Source organism: Pollicipes pollicipes, unplaced genomic scaffold, assembly GCF_011947565.3.
Source record: "Pollicipes pollicipes isolate AB1234 unplaced genomic scaffold, Ppol_2.1 Scaffold_3087;HRSCAF=3621_pilon_pilon_pilon, whole genome shotgun sequence".
Classification (NCBI taxonomy): Eukaryota; Metazoa; Arthropoda; class Thecostraca; order Pollicipedomorpha; family Pollicipedidae; genus Pollicipes; species Pollicipes pollicipes.
In genome coordinates this window covers 38,991,122-39,009,765 of record NW_023596225.1, presented here as the reverse complement: position 1 = coordinate 39,009,765, position 18,644 = coordinate 38,991,122, and the positions used below count along the sequence as shown (strand labels likewise).

Below are 18,644 nucleotides of genomic sequence, written 5' to 3'. Positions count from 1 at the left end.
CCGCTGTGCACAGTAGACGGGGCGGAGCGTCTCCCGTAGCCCGCCGGTGCTGCGGCTCGCCGCTGTGCACGGTAGACGAGGCCAAGCGTCTCCCGTAGGCCGCCGGCGCTGTGCTGGCGAACGCTGTCAGTTTCTGAGTGGATGGTAGTTGTACGAGTAGTGGGCGTCCGTGCTGTCGTGGTGAGTCAAGTGGCGAACGTGTGTGCCGAGGCAGTTGGCACGATGGCGAACGTTTGTGTAGCTAGTGATGGGATGTAGTGGTAGTGCGGAAGTGTAGTGACGCGGCGATCTGTGCACAGTGTTTGCCGATATGTTGTTGCATTCATGTGCTAGCGATTACTTTGAATACCGGTACTGATTTTCACCACCGCGTTGAAAAGCCTTTTTTCACGAGACTTGTTCTTTTACTTTCCGGACAGTTATTGGCGATACATTACATAAACAGCTAAAACTTGAAATGGCCCATTAGCACGATGCCGCAGTCTAGTTAACCCGTCGCCAGTCGTCAGGCACTATTGTTTCGAATGCTCGATTCGTGTACTTCTAAATGCTGCCTGAGACCAAGCATCGATGCATATTTTCTTGTCGATCTGTCCGGCCGGATGCGGGTGTTCGGTTTGAAAGCTGTTGACCGGTGACCCCGCGTGTGCGCACGTATACCGGGCTGACCCGCGGCCGGTGCACGCTGAACTCTAACTCTGCTCCGTCGCCAGGGTCTGGGCTACGTGACCACCCTCTCCATGCCCGTGTTCAACCGGTCCGAGGCGTCGGTAAGTTGCGGCGGCGCCGCGACCGTCGTTCACAGTCTAAGCTGCGGTCGTGGGGCTGGGTTTGGGATTGTCATGACGCTGTCTTCTGAGTTGGAGTGATTCCTGTTCTCCTATGGCTGTCAGCCATTGGTGACGGACAGCACCGCTCCGGGGCCGCCGGGGCGCGCGCTGCGACGGCGTCGGCTCAGAGTTGCCGTGACGTATACTCAGAACCCCGTCCGATCATGTCTTCAAGGGAGCGTCCCACCTTTAGGGCATATTTCAAAAACATGCTCGGGTGAAACGTCGGGACTAGTTACGTTCAGTGATATTACTGCGCAGTACCACTGCAGCATCGTTAAGGTGTAATAATATTAGTGTTAGTCATTTTGGGGTCCAAATTATGTTGTCAGCTTTTTATTATACCCTTATTCCTTTCTTTAGCCTCAGGGTGTAGTCCTAGCCCACGACAACTGACAACGGCAGAATCTGGGGAGAGCCGTCGTTAGTAGCTACGCACTAGAGGAACCACTTTTGCGCTGTTTAAACCTGCGCACGGCGGGCCTACGTGCTTAAAAGTGGTACCTCCACTGAAATGAACGACGTCGGTACAAATGACCATTTGTGACTGGTACAGCGGGCGGCGGAGGCCATGCACCGAGAAACACATTGGGTGAAGTTCGAACCAGCGTGTCTCTGTGGAACATGTGAGGCGTCTGTTACCCAAAGCCAAAATTTGCTTCGAAAAAAGCCACAGCTTAACGCCATCCATCAGCTCAACGCCATAACGCCATCAGCTTAACGTCATAACACCATCAGCTTAACATCATAACACCATGAGTTTAACGTCACAACGCCATCAGCTTAACGCCATAACTTCATCAGCTTAACGTCATAACACCATCAGCTTAACGCCATTGGGGAGAAATCAAAGCTATAGTGTGACGATTCGTTGAATTCACGTGATAATGGCATCATATTTGTACATTTGTTTGCCTAAATAACGTTCCAGGCTTTCGTAGCTTTTTGCACAAGCCCTTTTACCAATCTGTGCTTTGGCCCTTTTACCAATCAGTGCTTTGCAAAAGTTACGGAACACACGTTGAAGAAAGCAAAGCAAATGACAAGTTTTTCCTTCGTAATGATGAGCAGGGAGTACAATGGGATTTCTGTCGCCGAAGCGGCTCCTTCAACATGAAAGTCGGAGTTGTTTAGAACGATGTCGAGAAAACTTGCAATGTCGACCAAGTCGGACGCGTCTCATCATCCAACAGCAAATAAAGCGTAAAAAGGTGACATCCTCCCTTTGTGTGCCGACTTTGATCACGACTTGGACAACGCGGATGGCTTAATGGCATGACGATGCCATAGGAACGTAACATGTAAGACGGACTGGTTGTCGTGTCCGTTGTGTCCGTGCTGTACTGCGGTCGGAGCGCAGCAGAGCGCCGGATGAGGGGGAGGGGGAGGGGCTGTCAGACCCTGCCGCTGACTGTGCGGTGCGGCTGGGCACGCAGGACAGCCAGTGGTGTGGGGGGGGGGGGAGGGATGTCAGACCCTACCGCTGGCTATGTGCTGCGGCCGGGCGCGCAGAACGGCGAGTGGTGGGGGGGGGGGGGGGCGGTTGTGTCAGAACCTGCCACTGACCGTGCGGTGCGGCCGGGCGCGCAGAACGGCGAGTGGTGGGGGAGAGGCGTGTCAGAACCTGCCACTGGCAGTGCGGTGCGGCCGGGCGCGCAGAACGGCCAGTGGTGTGTGTAGGGGAGGGGGGGATGTGAGAACCTGCCAGTGACCGTGCGGTGCTGCCCGGCACGCAGGACGGCCAGTCGCTGCTCGGCGTGGCCGGAGTGGACGTCACCATGCGTGAGATCCACCGACACGCGCCCTGGAAGAAGCTCGGCCCGTTCGGCTACACGTTCGCCATCAACCCGAACGGCATCGTGCTGTTCCACCCTCGTCTCCGCGAGCCGCTGCACTACATGGAGGTGCGTTGTCGGCGTGGGCACGCTGATTGGCGGCGGCGCTCTGACTGGTGCATTTGAGCGGCTTAGTCGGCCCAAGTTCGTGTTTTAACTGCGGGGGGCGATGCGGCTGCCTGTGCCACTGTGTGGTGGAGACTCAGCAGAGTCGCCGGGCAGGTGCCACAGCGTCCGGCTAAGACTGTGCCACCCGAACACTTAGAACCGAGGACTGCTGTTGCCAATGCTTTTAGTAAAACGTACGCATTTTAGCAACGCCTTGTTTGTACCGCGATCTTTGTTGCGCCGTTATTGGGACGACCTCGTGCCGGACCGTTGACGACAGCAGTGCGGCCCGCTGACGACAGGACCCGCCCGATCTGGACCTGACCCTGCTGGAGGGCGACAACCATGTGGTGAAGGACCTGCGCACGCAGATGATCCGACGGAACTCGAACAGCGTCAGCATGAACCAGACGGTGGTGCTGGAGGACGGTCACGTGGTACACGTGCGGAACCTGCAGTACACGTACCGGCCGGTAGATAACACCACCCTCAGGTCAGTCTCCGGAGCCGAAAGTGGCGGAGTCGCCGCCGGCACGTGCGTAGTGGTTGATCCTCCGGGCCTCGGGATCTGCAACGTCACCTTCAGGAGAGCGTGGATGCTTGTCTAACAAGGTAGTTCTGAGTGCGCATGTCTTGGGTAGATCGACGGGGCTACGCGGGTTGTACGTTGGTGGGTGACGTCCGAACGCCCAGTCACGTGCCGCGCTGACACATTCGGAACTAGGGCTTACATTGTTTCACCGGTAACCTGGGTCGGTCGTAGGACGCTGCTTTGTCGGATGCAAGATCAGGTTGTCATTTCGGCCATGTTTGGCAGAGCGAGAAGAGACACCTGATACCCGATATCTCGCCCAATGTATTCTCGGAACTGCTCGAGGTCAAGTCTTGCAGCGTGGGAATCTTGGCTCAGGCGCCGGGGACGTGCCGTAATGACTGCTGCAAAACCCACCGCTCTGACTGGCCCCGTAGACCTGAAATTTCCGTGCTGGCCGCAACAGCTGTTACCAGGACAAACCGAATACCCCAGTTGGGAAAGTGAGACTCGTTAGTCCCCTGCGTGGTGGACATGTGGGCTTACGTCCCAGACGCCTCGTTCACGTGACATAGGCGGTCAGCTGGCAGCTGGTTGGTAACTACAGGCTGGCACCGGCTCGTTTGTAATGTTTTGGGATCTCGACACTGGAATGGGCCCCGGCACGAGTGCAGGTCCGCGGGAGCCCCACAGGAACAGTGTCACCCGACATCCACGCCGGCATGCCACTTCCCGTGCTCTGGGACTGGCCGCGAACATAGAGACGCTGGCTCGCGCACAGCCTCCTGCATGCGGTGACCTCCTTGTGCGTCGCCGGACCACGCGCGGGCGACTGACGGCCGTCGCCCGCAGCCTGGGCCTGGTTCTGCCGGCTCGCCAGACGCACATGGTGGTGTTCGGCCAGTCGGTGTCCGGTGGCCTGCCGCGCTGCGACGGCTGCCTCCTGGCGCCCTCCTGGGAGTACTGCCCAGGCCTGACTGCGGACGGCGCCGAGAGGTGGCAGCAGCTGTCCGACCAACTCAAGGCGGGCGCCGAAGGCTGTGAGTATCGGGATCTATAGACTTAAGGGCAAGGCGAGCACGTTAATAATAAAGTACAGGTTTTAGTAAAGGCAAGACAACTTCATGATCTCATGGCTGTTTGCGTCGAGCCATTTGTGTAGCTATCTCAGGGATGCACTTAACTGTTGCAACTGCTTGCTTCTCGGCAATGAGCAAGGCATGTTCCGGTGACAAATGACTTACACGGGATGCATGCTGTTTGCAACGCTGCGCCATGGCGTCTTAGGCGCGTTTTACATCACCTTTGGAACATAAATTGAAATATTTTCCCCATGCAATAGGAGAAGAAATTCTGCAGGACAGTATACGCGAGGTCTGGAAGAACATTGGCCAGGGCTCATGCCACAAGGCCGTTTGATTTCTGCCATTTTCTGATGTCACTCAGCATAACACAGGACTCCCATTGGATGGGGTCGTGGTCGTGCAGGTATTTTAAGCACAGCGAGATGATCGTTTAAGGTATTATTCTTTGGGGAGGGGGGATCGCGGCTCGGAACCATAGGCTTGAGGTGTGAGCGGAGTCATTTTTTCAGTCGGTGCTTTTGCCAGAAAGTGATGAATTACGTGAGTCCAGAGGGCAAAAATGGCGTCGATCTTCAGGTGTGCAGCAGTGGCCCCAAGTTAGTTTGATTTGTTTATTAGTTTTAGGAATTACATTTAGCTTGACCAGATGCTCCAAATAGGCATACATTCTCGTAAAGGGAAGGAAAGGGGACAGCAGCCGCCCGTTTTTCCTCGTATATTGAAGGTCAGTTGTAGCCAGCATGGTGACTTAGGATGCTGCGGACCGCTGGGCCCTCCGCCTGCAGCATTTGCACTGACCTTCAGAGCTGGTGTTGCCGCCCCACCGGGGAAGCACATCTTACGGTAAACTGGACGCGGAAGCTCCTTTTGCTACCGCAAGCACTTCTCTACCAGTTGCTGGATGTATCACGGCCATTGCATCAACAGCACCCGCGTTTTCTCAAGACGATTTACGGATAGTTGGAAGCGCTCAGAAGGTATGACAAACAGTAGACTTCAACGCCCGGCCCCGTAAAGATTGCATCACAAATTTACGTTTACCGGCCCTTAAAGTGCCTGTGGGATCCACCAGTCATGTTTTACGTGTAGTATTTGTGCGTCAACTGACAGTAGAAAACGAGGCGGTGCCTTACGCTTGCACGCTACGTTAACGAATCAAACAGTCTCCTTCGTCCTCAGCCCTATTTTCCTGCACCAGCGCGCCGTCCTGCGCCCCCGCATCCCTGTCAGGTGACGCTAGACCTACGCCCTATGTGTCGTCTACGCCCGGACGACAGGCCTGTTTGGTCTGCTGGCCCCGCCCGAGCACGCCCACAGGCCTGGTCTGGGCGCCCCGCACACGGTAAGTCCCGGGGTCCGAGTTGCTGTTGTTGTTTATTGGAGTTAAGGGGCGCGCCGACTGCCGTGGTCATCTGGCGCCCACCCCATTTGGAGTCCGAGTAACCCACGGCCGCCACAGCACCGCCACGCCTTTAGCTCTTTCCGTAAAGCTCAGAGATGCTTATGGCCAACCAAAAAAGCTCTGACTTAACCGAATATAAAACAACCGGATGCGTTTTGATAGTCGAGGCTCACGCTTGCAGGCGCCGGGAATTGGCCGCGGATTTATTATTTTTCCCCACGCACATTTTTTGGGGGCTCTAGTCGCGCATATCTATTTTCAAGCGAGGTCAAAGCCGTAGCAGTTTAAGAGATAAAAGGAAATACCGATCCCAGTGAGTACAAGCACATACACTTGAACCGACATACCTTAAAATCGTGCCAGCCGTACGAGTCGTGCGTGGCGTGAACTGAAGTGCGGCAGCACTCCGGCCCTGCGGTGACGAGTCGGGCTGCTGTAAACTACAGACAGGCCCCTGTAAGCCCCTGTCCGCGTGCGCCGTGCGTCGCACGTGTGGCACGTCTCGTATGGCCGCAGGAGGCGGTGCTGTCTGTCTCCGCCTGTAGGGTTGGAACTCGCCTGGCCCGCTCCGCGGTGCTTAAAATGGTTACAAGCGTGGCAGTTGACTCCCGTCCGTGGCCGTCCTGACCGCTCTGGCCCCGGGCTCTGCACTCCTGACCTGTCGCTGCGCCCGAGCGCCTCGTCCTAGCGCTGGCGGCGGTGACGTCCCCGGCGCCGGCGCTGGGCGGGCCTGACACTGGGGCTGGGCGTGACACGGCCTCTGCGGTCGGCAGGCTGCTGGGCGGTGGCACTGGGCCTGACACTGGGGCTGGGCGTGACATGGCCTCTGCGGTCGACAGGCGCCGCCGACCTGGTGCAGCACCTAGCGTGGGATGCCAAGTGGACGGGCGCGGCGCCGGAGCAGTGGCAGACGGCGCAGGAGTCCGGCGTTGACGCCCGCTTTGTCGTCACCGACGGCGGCCTGACCCGCTTCTACCCCGTCTCCAGGTGGGTCAGGGCCGGCTGGGGCCGCCGTCCATGACCATGACCAGGGCTGTCTCTCCCATTCGTCTGGCCATTCTCATCCCACTTCGATGCAGCCATCCTGTCTCATCCCGTCCATTCCCAGACGTTTCCATTTCCTTAACAGGGGCCTGCTGGTTGATTTGGACCAACAACACCAACGGGCTCCTTGCGGCGGGTGATGATGAGGCGGACGGGAAGGATGAGCCCCTGACACGCGCCCGCCGGCCGGTGCCCGCTGGCCCGGTCACAGTGGTCACCTGCTGGTCAAGAGTGGCGTTTAACGGTACACGGGCTGCAGCGTGTGGTTTAAGTGATGACCTGTAGCGCGACCCGTAACTCCAGGACTGCAACGGTGGCACAGATGTGGGCCTGACGTTCTAGTTCTACCTGTTCTATGACATGAGTCGTGACCTGAGTCGTGAACTCAGTCGTGACCTGAGCCGTACCCCGCGCAGCGGCGCTGACCTCAGTTCCGAGCTGGACCCGTACCGGAGCGGGCTGTACCGGCACGCCTCACTCACCGAGGACCTGATCTTCCGACCGCGGGCCGAGAGCGGACGAGTGCTCGCCGCACGCAGGATAGCGGTGGCCAGCAGCACTGGCGGCATCTACACGCTGGCTGGTGAGCGGCGCTGTGGCGGCCGGTCGCTGGGGGAGAGAGGGGCAGCGGGGTCGGGCCAGGGCCTTCGGTCAGCCGCGGGCCGCTGGGAGAGAGAGGGGCAGCGGGGTCGGGCCGGGGCCTTCGGTCAGCCGCGGGCCGCTGGGAGAGAGAGGGGCAGCGGGGTCGGGCCGGGGCCATCGGTCAGCTACGGGCCGCTGGGGGAGAGAGGGGCAGCGGGGTCTGGCCGGGGCCTTCGGTCAGCTGCGGGCCGCTGAGAGAGAGAGGGGCAGCGGGGTCGGGCCGGGGCGTTCGGTCAGCCGCGGGCCGCTGGGGGAGAGAGGGGCAGCGGGGTCGGGCCGGGGCCTTCGGTCAGCTGCGTTGCCCTCCAGCAAGAGCTTGTTGTTGAGAATCTCAAAAATCGTATATTTACACCTTCCTTGAGTTGTGCGAGAGGCTCGCGTCATGTTTAAGTGTTTCCGGAAGTGGTGGGTCCTGCAAGGTAATCACTGCAGCTTGGTCGCAAAGTGGCAAACACAAACGAGCTCAGGCCAGGGGTGAAGCGTCCGCTGTCGGCTTTGGCGCGGGAGAGCTATGCTTCTGTGATAGGTGGGTGCTACATGACCTACAGTAGTCGATGCGCCCCCAAACCCCAAGTCATCATCATCTATGGCAGATGCACGCACATTCGCTTTGTCACTCCTGTCTGTGTCATTGACGCGTACGCTCACTCAGACAGACCACAGATGCCCACTATTTGTGCGGCACCCGTGATATGGTTGTGTTCATGGGTTAAACTTGCAAAGGAAGGTCCGTTTTCAGTTTGCTTCCGTTCTGGACATGGGTGGGAAACCATTGCATCTTCGGAATCATACGTATTCAGGCAGCACAAGTAGCCCTTCACGAGTAACGCAAGGTGAAGGGTGTGATATTTTTTTTATAGAGTTCTGTAAGCATTCTGAATGTGGAGAGAGAGCCGTATTGATGCGTGGCTCTGGACAATGTAGTAGTGCCGCGCTTGGTGCAAGTGCCGCCACTTTGAAAACATTTTCAGTTGTTGGAAGTGACATTGAAGCTTATTTTTCTGCAGTGATGTGCGACGTTCAAAACTTGTCAATAAGCGACTGATGAAGCTGAGGAGGCGAATCATTAATCTCTAGGGCTACTTTTCAAAAGTGTGTTACAAAAATGAATCTTTGTTTTGCTTTGCGCTTTGCTCTTGTGGGTTTCTTGAAGTCAGTTTGACAGAGAAAAGATGTCTTGAAGACGGAAAATTTGCTCGGCAACTTACTTTTTAAGTGATATGGGCCCCTTTTTGGGCACTTTATGATCTCTGGTCCCCTGGATGCTTTACGGTCTCTAGATACCGTGGAGGATCTGAGATGACGTTGCACCTTGGGACAGCCATGACATCGTGAGATGGAGTTGACATGTCTCGAAAGGGTCGGTTACTTCAGCTTGCCAAATATTTCAAACAGGTCTTGGGCGGCCAATGGGCCCCAGTTGGTCAGCGGGTCAGGGACGGTCGGCGCGAACAGGGCTTTCAGTACGCTCTGAAAACCTTTTCGTGGCCAACTTGAGTGGATGCTTTCGGCTGACACGTCACGCATTTCGTTAGTGAACGATTCCACCATAGATAGCAAGTTGGATTCCCACCGGCCCTGCATATTTATTGTGGGTCACTCACTCCTGAAGGTATAATGATCCACGAAAAGCGGTTCAAGTTTGGTGTATATGGGTTAAACAGAATTGTAACTGTCGAAATATGTCACATCATCCTTGCACTTTCTTGTGTCATCAGTAAAGTTGGCGTGCGGCACGAGCACTGAGGTGGCGCCGGCGCCGGCAGCGGCCGGGACGCAGCGCGCCGCCATGACAGTCACGTGACGCCGCGTGCCCGCAGTGGTGGGCGTGCAGTACAACGCCACCTGGCTGTGGGAGCGAGTGGACCGGGTGCTGGCGGCCTGCTCGGAGGAGGCGGGCGTGCGCTGCTGGCTGCTCGACACGGCCGGCGACGTGGTGTACTCGAGCGGGGAGAGCCGCTGGCTCGGCCAGCACCTGGGCCTCGAGGACCCCGAGCTGATGGCCGCGCTCGTTAACGCCACCGTCTACAAACAGGACGTGGTGTACAACTATCAGGGTGAGCACAGGCCGCGGACAGACCGACGGACTGCTAGCGCTCGGGAGCGGGAGCGGGGCCCAGATCCGGGTGCGGTGAGTGTGTTGGAAGCTCGGCGAGGAATGCAGCTGGGCTGGGCAATGTCCAGCTATTCGGTTTGAACTCGTTTGGTGGGGCGACGTCTGGGCGATGCCAAGTTAGAGGAGACATTGAATAATTTGTCGAGAACGACGCCGTGCGCGAGTGGAGGGAATTGCCTCTGGGTTGGAGACGGGCGTGCGGAGGTCAATGCGCTAGTGCAATGCGTATTCACGTGTACGCGTGATTTCATGGCGCGTGGGCAAGTACGAGCTGGTGGCGTGTGCGTACGACACTGTATGTGATCGCGTGTCGGCCACGCACGTCACCGCGTCCTTAGGAGCACACCGTGCGTGCGTGCGTGCGTATGTACGTGTATACGTGCGTACGTGGAATGCGTACATGGCGTGCGTGCGTGCACTTGTGTTCAGCATGCTGACGGGCACGACCGCGCGGCGGCGGTGGGCCGGGGCGCTGACGCGCTGACCGTGTCCGCAGGTGTGTGCAGGAAGAAGCGGCCGAACGCCAGCGCCGCGCCTTCGCTGGCCGACCCGCTGCGTTGGCTGAACGTCGACCTGCTGGTGGACCTGGCGGCCGGCGCTCTGAGCGTGCTCGACCACCTGCGTTATCTGCTGGCGAGGTGAGCGGCTGTCCGACCGGCGGCTGGCCGCCGACGGAGCCGACGGCGGGCCGTGTACATCGCGGGTGCCCCTGGGCCACGGGCCCGCCAAAGCCTGCCAAACGGCTTGATTGGGGCGCCTGTCGTGGGCCGCTAGGCCGGCTGTCCGAACTGAAGGAGTCGTTAAGTACCATTCGAAGGGTTCATTGGGCTCGGATGGTCCTCAGTGGGCTGCTGATGTGCTACGTCACGCGTGTGATGAAGGGACGGAGCGCCACCGCGTCCGCTGCGACCGCAGCCTCTCCTCGAGTGTAACCGTCAGAGCTCTCTGTGACCGCAGCTTCTCCGTTCCAGCGCACTCCTGTCGTATCAGGCGCCAGCGGCGGCCGCGCTGGACGAGTTCGGGTTCGAGATCAACGCGTTCGAGCACTCGTGCACGCAGCGGCTGGCGCGGACAGAGCTGACGCGCTCCCGCCGGCCGTACCAGGGCGAGCTACGCTGCCCGGTCTCCGGCTGCGTCCGCTCCTTCAGGGTACGCCCCGCCCTCGTCGGCACCGCCGGCGTGTCGAGCGGTGACCAGCGGGCGGCAGGACGGTCGGGCGCCTCAGGCGATGGGACACACCGGGCTTTCCGGTGCACACATGTATCGTTGTTTGCTGGACGCACTTACGACCTACCCGTCTGCTGCGTGCGGTTAGTTTCCGCGGGTTCAACGCTCGCTGTTCGCAGTCGCCTCTGTCGAGCGGCCGGACAGGCTCGGGGCGGGGCGCTGACTTCGGAGTCGCTCCTGTCGAGCGGCCGGACAGGCTCGGGGCGGGGCGCTGACGGCCCCGCTGTTGGTGGCAGGCGTCGCTGGTGGCCGACACGAACCTGGTGCTGGTGGCGGCGAGCCTGCCGTGCGGGTGTCCAGAGCTGGCCGGCGAAGACCTGCCCTTCCGGCCTGAGGAGGGTGAGTCCGGGCGGCGAGCCGCCTGACTGTGGGAGTTAGAGGACGATACAGAACGTGATGCAGAACGGAACAGAACATGCACGACACGATAGATGGCTATTCGGTGGTCTATTTGGGCAGCGTGGTGGCTGAGTGCCGAGCGTGTCGGAATGCCTCGTGGGGACCCGGGTTCGAATCCCGATTGCGCCATGGCCCCTGGGCGCTAACATGGCGATTACATTCGCTAGGACTGTATAAAAGAGATGCTACGATGTGCATTGTGTTCGGTTAGAAAAGGTGGTCTATTTGATCGAATTAAGATCTGAGGTCAGTCGTTAAAACTAAGACGCGTTGTTTCCTCAATGATTTTTTGTGTATAATACCGAGGATACGAAGGCGTGTATTCCTTTGAATTAGGTGAATGATTCTTGAACCCCGTTCTAAGATATGCATGCCTCTAAACCACTGCACTGGTCCACAGCGAGTTAACGCTAATGTCGTCTATGAACATGGTCTGATTTAGGATGAGCTGAATACTGTTTTGGCCTGCCACGAGGCAATACCACACTATCACGCGTGGGCAAACTGCGCTCATAAACCATGCACGTTACAAGTCCAAGCTAAGACCGAACCCTATATGCTCCGGTATGATCTTATTTTTCGTGACTGGCGATGACACGGCACATTAAGTCGCCCTTCATCAGCTCGTGGCTCTGAACATGGCTACCCGGCTTCATTTTTTTACGTTTCTAGAAAGTGACGAAAAATGGCCAACTTTTGTAAGGCGTCAGTATGTTAACAACATCAGTGGCTCTCAAACCATGCTCCGCGTAGACAGTGGCGCCGCCTCCGTCGCTGGCGATAGCTGACTGGTGATTGGCTGTGCAGCAGCCGGCTCAGCTCCACAGCGGTGTCGGCGGGCGTTCTAGAGCCGCCGTGTGACATGTGCATGACGCGTCATGTCATTTACCGAAACTGTGGTTCTACCCGTTGATCTTACCTGACTTGACCCAAACTCAGCGTGAGGTTCAGCGGACGGTCTTGACGGTATGGATTCACCTGCATATACTTAGAAGTTGGGAGCCCTCTAATAGTCTGGTTTTTCGTTAACAGCCCTTTCAGTAAATGAATGTTTCAGCTGACGTAAGAAGAAACTTAAAACAAGAGCGATACCCCTTCCCTCAACCGCAACGCGAGGTTGCTCGCCTAAGGGTGCCGGCATGGTGTCGCTCTGTGTTCGCTCGCGTTGGACGCCGTGCGCTGTAGCCGGCCGAGCGCTGACCTCTCCGGGGAGCTGACCCAGAGGCCCCGCTCCCGGCAGACGTGGGGCCGGACCGCTGTGGCGAGGACAAGACGCCTCTCTTCAGGCGCAGGCCCGACGCCTGCTTCGCCACGCATGAGAAGGTGGGTCGTGGCCCGGGGAGTGCGCCGCCCTCCCGGAGAGGGATATGGGGGTCCGCTGAGACCGTGTCCCGTCTGATGCCGCCGGCGGCAGGCTGGGATCCATCCAATCTCACTAGGACCGCTTAGGCAATCCTCTACCAGCTGACCTGCCCCGTTTGATCCTCTCTTTGACCATTACGTAAATACCCCTAAACCATTTTCGTGCCAAAAGCATGCAAGTAAAACGATTTCATCAGTGGCAGATGCAGGACCTTGAAAAGGAGCGGTGAACTAAAACAGTCGGCATTGAGCAAAACGCCACAATGTAGACTGTATCGTTTTGCCTCTCTATTGCATGTTATAGGATGCGATGCTTGGTTATGCGCGTGACATGTTCCGGAGCAGTGGCGGATGTAGGGCGCACAAAGCTGATGGATGGGGGGGGGGGGGGGAGGAGGAGGATACGCGTGTTTGGCACAGTGCGGAGATCCGCACAAATGGTACCATTTGCGGCGTTTCCCGTGATTTATATTTCTGACGCCACCCCCATGACCTGACATGCATCACTGCAATGTCTGAACTCTGCTGAAATGTCGTAGTCGACCAGTCATCAATAATCCCGATCGAAACTGCGTGGCCACTGTCCGTCCTTCTATCAGAACGCTCTCGCGGATCCGCCCTCGCCCCGTCGTTTACCTGGCTATGTATGTCTTTTCTATTCAGTGTGAAATGAATGGCGGACAGTAGACTGCCAACTGTCGATGAGCAGCCAGCTTATCATGATTACGGTGTCAGGTTGTCAGGAAAGTGCATGTGATGTGATGGGTTCGAAACATTGAATAGACGAAATACTTCGAAAAGATTATAAACGCATTAGCATATCTTCTGGTAACCTCGAAAAATTATAAACGTACTAGCATATCCCCGGGAAGCTTCATGTATCATGATAACGGTGTCAGGCAGTTATCAATGATCACGAAATTTATTTGGATACAAATACTTTTTCTGCCTATATCAAATATCTTTTTATAATCTGCCTCTGCCGGTATGAAAACTTACGCTGCAGCACGATGGCTCCATTTAGACACCACCACAATGTCTTTGCCTGTACCAAATTCTGTCAGCATATCGAACCATGCCAAAGCGATCATCCTAATCGATATGTGCTGCGCTAGTGTTGGCACTGTGCCACAGTTCTTTACTTTACGGCATAACTTCTTACACATTCGTCAATTAGCAGCAATCTCCACGGGGTTTGCTCTTGACTGTTTTTACTGCTGTGCAAATGTTGGTTCTGGATGGAAACTGTGGATGATCCTATGTTTACCACGGCACCTACCGCGTGCACCTGTTCCAGGAGAAGCCGGCCTGCAGCGGCTCGGGCCTCGCCACCGCCAGTCTGCTGCTGCTGCCGCTGACGATGGCGGCACGTGTCGCCGCGTAGCCGGCCGCCAGCGCCGGCCGCTGCCGGGGCTCCAGCGCCCGCCGATGCGCCGGTCAGACCTCTGCCGTGTCCCGGCCTGCCCCCGCCGGCCGTCCCGAGCGGCACCCCGGGCCGGCGTCAGACCACGAGACGAGGCACGTGTCCGCGTCTGGACCGCACAGCGGAGGCGCGCGGGTCAGAGGCAGGCCAGTTTCGCGTCAGGTTTTCGTTCACGTCTGGAGAGGGGTGGTGTTGTTGGAGACGCAGCGCGTCCGGCCGCCTTGTTCCTCTGGCCTCGGTCCTTCGAGACCAGTTTACGTGGGATGCGTCGGACACGCACGACGCCTGTCAACACGACGCAACCACTTGCGTAGGACGACACATCGGGTCGAAGTACCGGTGGGAGTTTGCTCACGTGGTGATTTTGTTTCATGTTTTGTTTGGGCTTTGTTGGGTTTTGTTTGGCTGGAGCTGCCTCGGCCTGCAAGGCCGTCGCAGAGCGGCGGTGTTGAGAAGAGAGCTGGGCAGTACCGCGGCCGGCGTGGAGTCGGGTCAGCCCGGGGACGACCCACTCCGCGCAGGAGCCACGCGTCAAGGCTCTCTCGGGCGCTCGGGCGAGGCTGCCTGACGGCGGCCGTCTGCCGGCGGAGTGGCCGCGTGTTGCGAGCGTGCAGGGCGAGGTGGTGAGTGCGGATGTAAGAGTGGAGGGGGGCTCATATAGAGTTAGGTGACGTGCATTCAGCGGGTGAGCGGCCGCTGCGGCACTTCAGGTCGCGAACGCGCTGCACCATGTTACGCTTGCGATTCTTGCTTTATATGCAACGCCGGCCAGCTCCTTCTGTCTCATTTGATGTGGGCCGGCTTACACAGCTCGTGATGTATCACGCACAGGGCAATGCTTACAAAGACAATCCGAGCCCCCGCAGCTCTGTGATGGAATCGGTGATTTTGCGGCATCGATTCCAGCTTCGACATGGAAGCAGGTGACATGATGGTGTCAGTAGGTGTCTTTCCGCGGTCGAAAGTGTGAATTTCCTCAGGAAAACGCGGTCGTTACCAAAAGACAGTTGCAAACAGCTTGCACCCCGTGTAAGTCATTTGTCACCGGAACGTGCTTTGCTCATTGCCTGGAAGCAAGCAGTCGCAACAATTAAGTGCACCCATGAGACAGCTACACAAATGGCTCGACGCAAACAGTCGTCAGATCATAAAATTGTCTTGCCATTACTAAACTTCTTCTTTATTCTTAACGGGACATTCTAATAGCATTCTGCAAGCTATGTTGAACTCTTCCAGCACATTATTCCGTTTCACGATGCATTCCTCTTTGTTTCTCTCAATCTGAATGAGTGCCTTGGAAAGCTCGGTGCATAAATTACTCATGCTGTTGATTGTACTTGTGCGAACAACGATTCCATGATCAACAAATTTGCTGTCACGTGAACTTAGCAACATTTCCCTCCCGTCGATAATTATGAATGCCCTCATCGTGCGCAGAACCACGGACGCATTTAAATGCTGTAGTCATTAGCCCATGCTGCCAGCTGTTTTGGGATGTCATTTTTCGTTCTTGACATGCGGGCACGGTCTGTTGTCTTGTGACGCACCAACGTGCACGTTTCAACTCAAGCAACGTCTTCAATTTGTGTCCTGTACGAGTGGTTCGAAATGTTTGGCACTATTCTGGTGCGTTGTGCAACGCATTGTTCCGGTGTTGAATTCGGTTCTGGCAGTCTAAATGTGTGCCCCGGTTTGAAATTTATTGGCAAATTAAGTACCATAGTTCACTTTAGGGCAGGCCGTACGCATGGCGCGGGTCTCCAGATTTGCCGTGCAAGAGGTCGGGCCTGGGAAGTGACGTGGCTTCGCAGCGGTGGTATGCCTGGGCACGGGCGATCTCTATCATCTTACCACTTCCGCGTTGCAATGGTTTGGTTTGAGCAACATGCACTTTTGCGGCATATTCGTAGATTGTGGATCATGTATTCGATTTAGTGATATCAACCCAGCGTACGCTGTCATTGTTTCATTATGGAATGCGTTGGGAACGCTTTTGGCCTGTTTGGTGACTGATCTTGCATTCCATTGCATTATGAAGGTTTCATACTGGCCATTTTGCCCTCAGAAAGCCTCCTTCGTTCGCGGTATCATTGGTATGGTCACCAACCCAGGTTATCTCGCGGGCTGAATTTATTCTTTGATTTGAATCATGACTATACCACCCTCTAGCCATTGGTGCATGCATCCTCTTCTGGTTCTGTTCGCTTTCTCGTTTCATGCGAAGCTGAATGCTGGCATTCCTCTATTATTAAATACTTCAAGCTGCTTTTGGAAGCGTGACCATCAAATGCGTGACTGAGAGGAACGGAATGGGCACGGATGAAACACATAGAAGAAACATTTTTTCTTAATCCGCCTGAAATTGAAGCTGTTCGTGATAAGGCACATTGGCAAAATTACCACTCTTCTAATGCGCGCCATTAAGGGTAGCATCTCGATCTTTGGCTTCGATCGTTTTGGAGTTTCCTGATCTTTGATCAGGGGTATCTCACCAGAGTGGTAAATATTCCATGTGGCCAGTTTCGCACACCAAATGACGACTTGTAAGTGCCTCTCTGTAAGTTTAGGTGCAACGACTCACTTTTCATTGCTTGGGCGTTTACCGCTTTGCGAAATAAGACGGCAAAGTGATGTAACGCATGCCATGTTACTGGCCGTGATGCCAGACAGATGGAAGACCAGTGAAATTGTGGATTCGTCCTAGCCGCATATAATTTAGGGGAGTTTGCAGCTGTTGACACTGCCGCCAAAAAAAGGATTGTTACCAGTATAACAGATAAAACAGCGTTTCATATATGTACCGCGCCAGTGTGAGCCCTCGCCTCGCCTAACGCCTCGCTAACAAGATTTCCATACACCAATCATGTCCGGGTGTGACCGCCATAAACTAGCTAATAGCATGAGCTTACACGCAAAATATCGTATCATTTCATGAAAGCATCCCGCAAATGTATACGCCCAACAATTTTCCGTAAGTGCTCATCTGATTGCTCTGAATACTCCTGCAATCTCCGGACTTAAGGAAAAGAGCGGTAATATATGACTTTCCATACTATCCAGACGCGTCGTGTTAGTTGCATCGAGCGAGGCAGCCGTTTTCAGAAGCTGTAACTTTGCAACAATGCAGGCTGCAGAGACGTGTTTGCCACTGGCTGATACTGACACTTGCGAAATACCCTTCACTGGCTTATATATATATATATATATATATACACTTGTGTGTAGGTGTGGGCTGGGTTTGTGCGTGCGTTTGTCTGCATGCATATGCTGCATATACGGCCTTGTCGGTTGTGCGCTGTGGAGAAACAATGCTAGTCAGCAAGTACCGTCGTGCGTGCTTCAGGGGTTTAATAGCGCTGTGGTGGTGGCGGTGCCATCGAGACGTGACTCCAGAAGCACTGAGTGTTAAGCATCCCGCCAGATGTCACACTTCGCTGTTTCTCACTGGGGCGGTGTGGTGGCCGGACATCTGAACCAAATTGTAACGGTTGCAGGGTAAGTGGTGATTTTGGCGTGGGAAAGGTGACTACTTGTTGAAAGTGATCTGGGTTAGAAACGTTTGATGTTCGATACGTTGCCAGCGTGTACATTTTAAGTAGGAATACGCTGTTTTGGTGTTCGATGCGGCTTGTGAACTAGAATACGGCAGTTGAAAGATAACCCGTCCAGTCCCGCGAGGGTGCAGTTGGATTTCGCCACCGTCGCATGAGACGGGTGGCCGTAAGACGCAATGATCAGGTATGTCCGAGACAGTGAGCCATTCAAGCCACTGAGCACTGGCGCAGTCATGGCAGCGGGGGGCGATTGCAAAAACCCCAGGGAATGACAGCGTCCCGCGGCGTGAAGTGTGCGTTTTCTCCTGCCCTTAGCAGGGCGCGAGTGCTATGACCTTCCGCTGGGCAGCCGCGGGTTGACGATGGAGTTTGTTTTAGGGACTAATCTGTGCAATGCTGTCAGGCCGCCGCGCTGCTTTGAGACGATGGATCGACAGGCATCGAGCTCGCTTTCATGTGCCACATTGCCGTTCGTTTGTACACCTACTGACGCTTAGTCCGTCTCCGCTGATATGACATGCGTTACGACTTTTTGGACGCCGGTGACCTGTCTGTTTCGCGCTGCCTGCTCGTAACGTGCGTAGGTTCTCAGCTGCTGGTCTACGAGGTGCTTCTTGAAAAGGTGTGCGAATTGTTGTTCACATAGCTAATCTACAATAAATATGCAACGGCATGCTCACACCGTACTCAGGCGTTTCCATTTCCCCACGCGTGGTCCTGACTGCTCACGGCGCGCGGTGGAGAGTCACGGTCGCGCCTTGCACTGATTTAACTCGTCCTCAATTCAATCCCGACCCACGGCCGCCCCTGAGGCTTCATCCGGCTCGTGGCAGCTGTATGCACTCCCACACAACCTTCACCGCGTTTCGTACTCGTGTATTTGTATGCAGTTAGCAGCCGATGTATGTGAACAATGCGGTGGTTGCAATCGCAGCCATCAGGATGGGGAGATTCAAGGGACACAGTAAACATTGATCCTGCTTATGTTAAAAACATGTTTTAACCCTACTACTTTGTGGGAGACGGAGGAGATGGGGAAAGGCCACAGGCTTCTCACAAGATATGCATTGTTTTTCTTTTAGATC

The 18,644-nt window shown here is 55.9% G+C and overlaps 1 protein-coding gene across 3 annotated transcripts in view; it reads left to right on the top strand.

Moving 5' to 3' along the window:
• LOC119090652 (voltage-dependent calcium channel subunit alpha-2/delta-1) overlaps positions 1 to 18,245 on the top strand; it is a 41,464-nt gene extending 23,219 nt beyond the window's left edge. For all 3 annotated transcript variants that reach the window (XM_037213504.1, XM_037213503.1, XM_037213502.1), the window contains 12 exons: positions 714 to 770; positions 2,567 to 2,734; positions 3,076 to 3,266; positions 4,158 to 4,345; positions 6,632 to 6,779; positions 7,253 to 7,419; positions 9,299 to 9,535; positions 10,091 to 10,232; positions 10,566 to 10,743; positions 11,058 to 11,160; positions 12,461 to 12,543; positions 13,880 to 18,245. In XM_037213504.1, the coding sequence (XP_037069399.1) occupies positions 714 to 770; positions 2,567 to 2,734; positions 3,076 to 3,266; positions 4,158 to 4,345; positions 6,632 to 6,779; positions 7,253 to 7,419; positions 9,299 to 9,535; positions 10,091 to 10,232; positions 10,566 to 10,743; positions 11,058 to 11,160; positions 12,461 to 12,543; positions 13,880 to 13,966 (1,749 nt within the window). In that variant the 3' untranslated portion in view covers positions 13,967 to 18,245. The remainder of the gene's footprint in view (positions 1 to 713; positions 771 to 2,566; positions 2,735 to 3,075; positions 3,267 to 4,157; positions 4,346 to 6,631; positions 6,780 to 7,252; positions 7,420 to 9,298; positions 9,536 to 10,090; positions 10,233 to 10,565; positions 10,744 to 11,057; positions 11,161 to 12,460; positions 12,544 to 13,879) is intronic.
• The last annotated feature ends 399 nt before the right edge of the window (positions 18,246 to 18,644 follow it).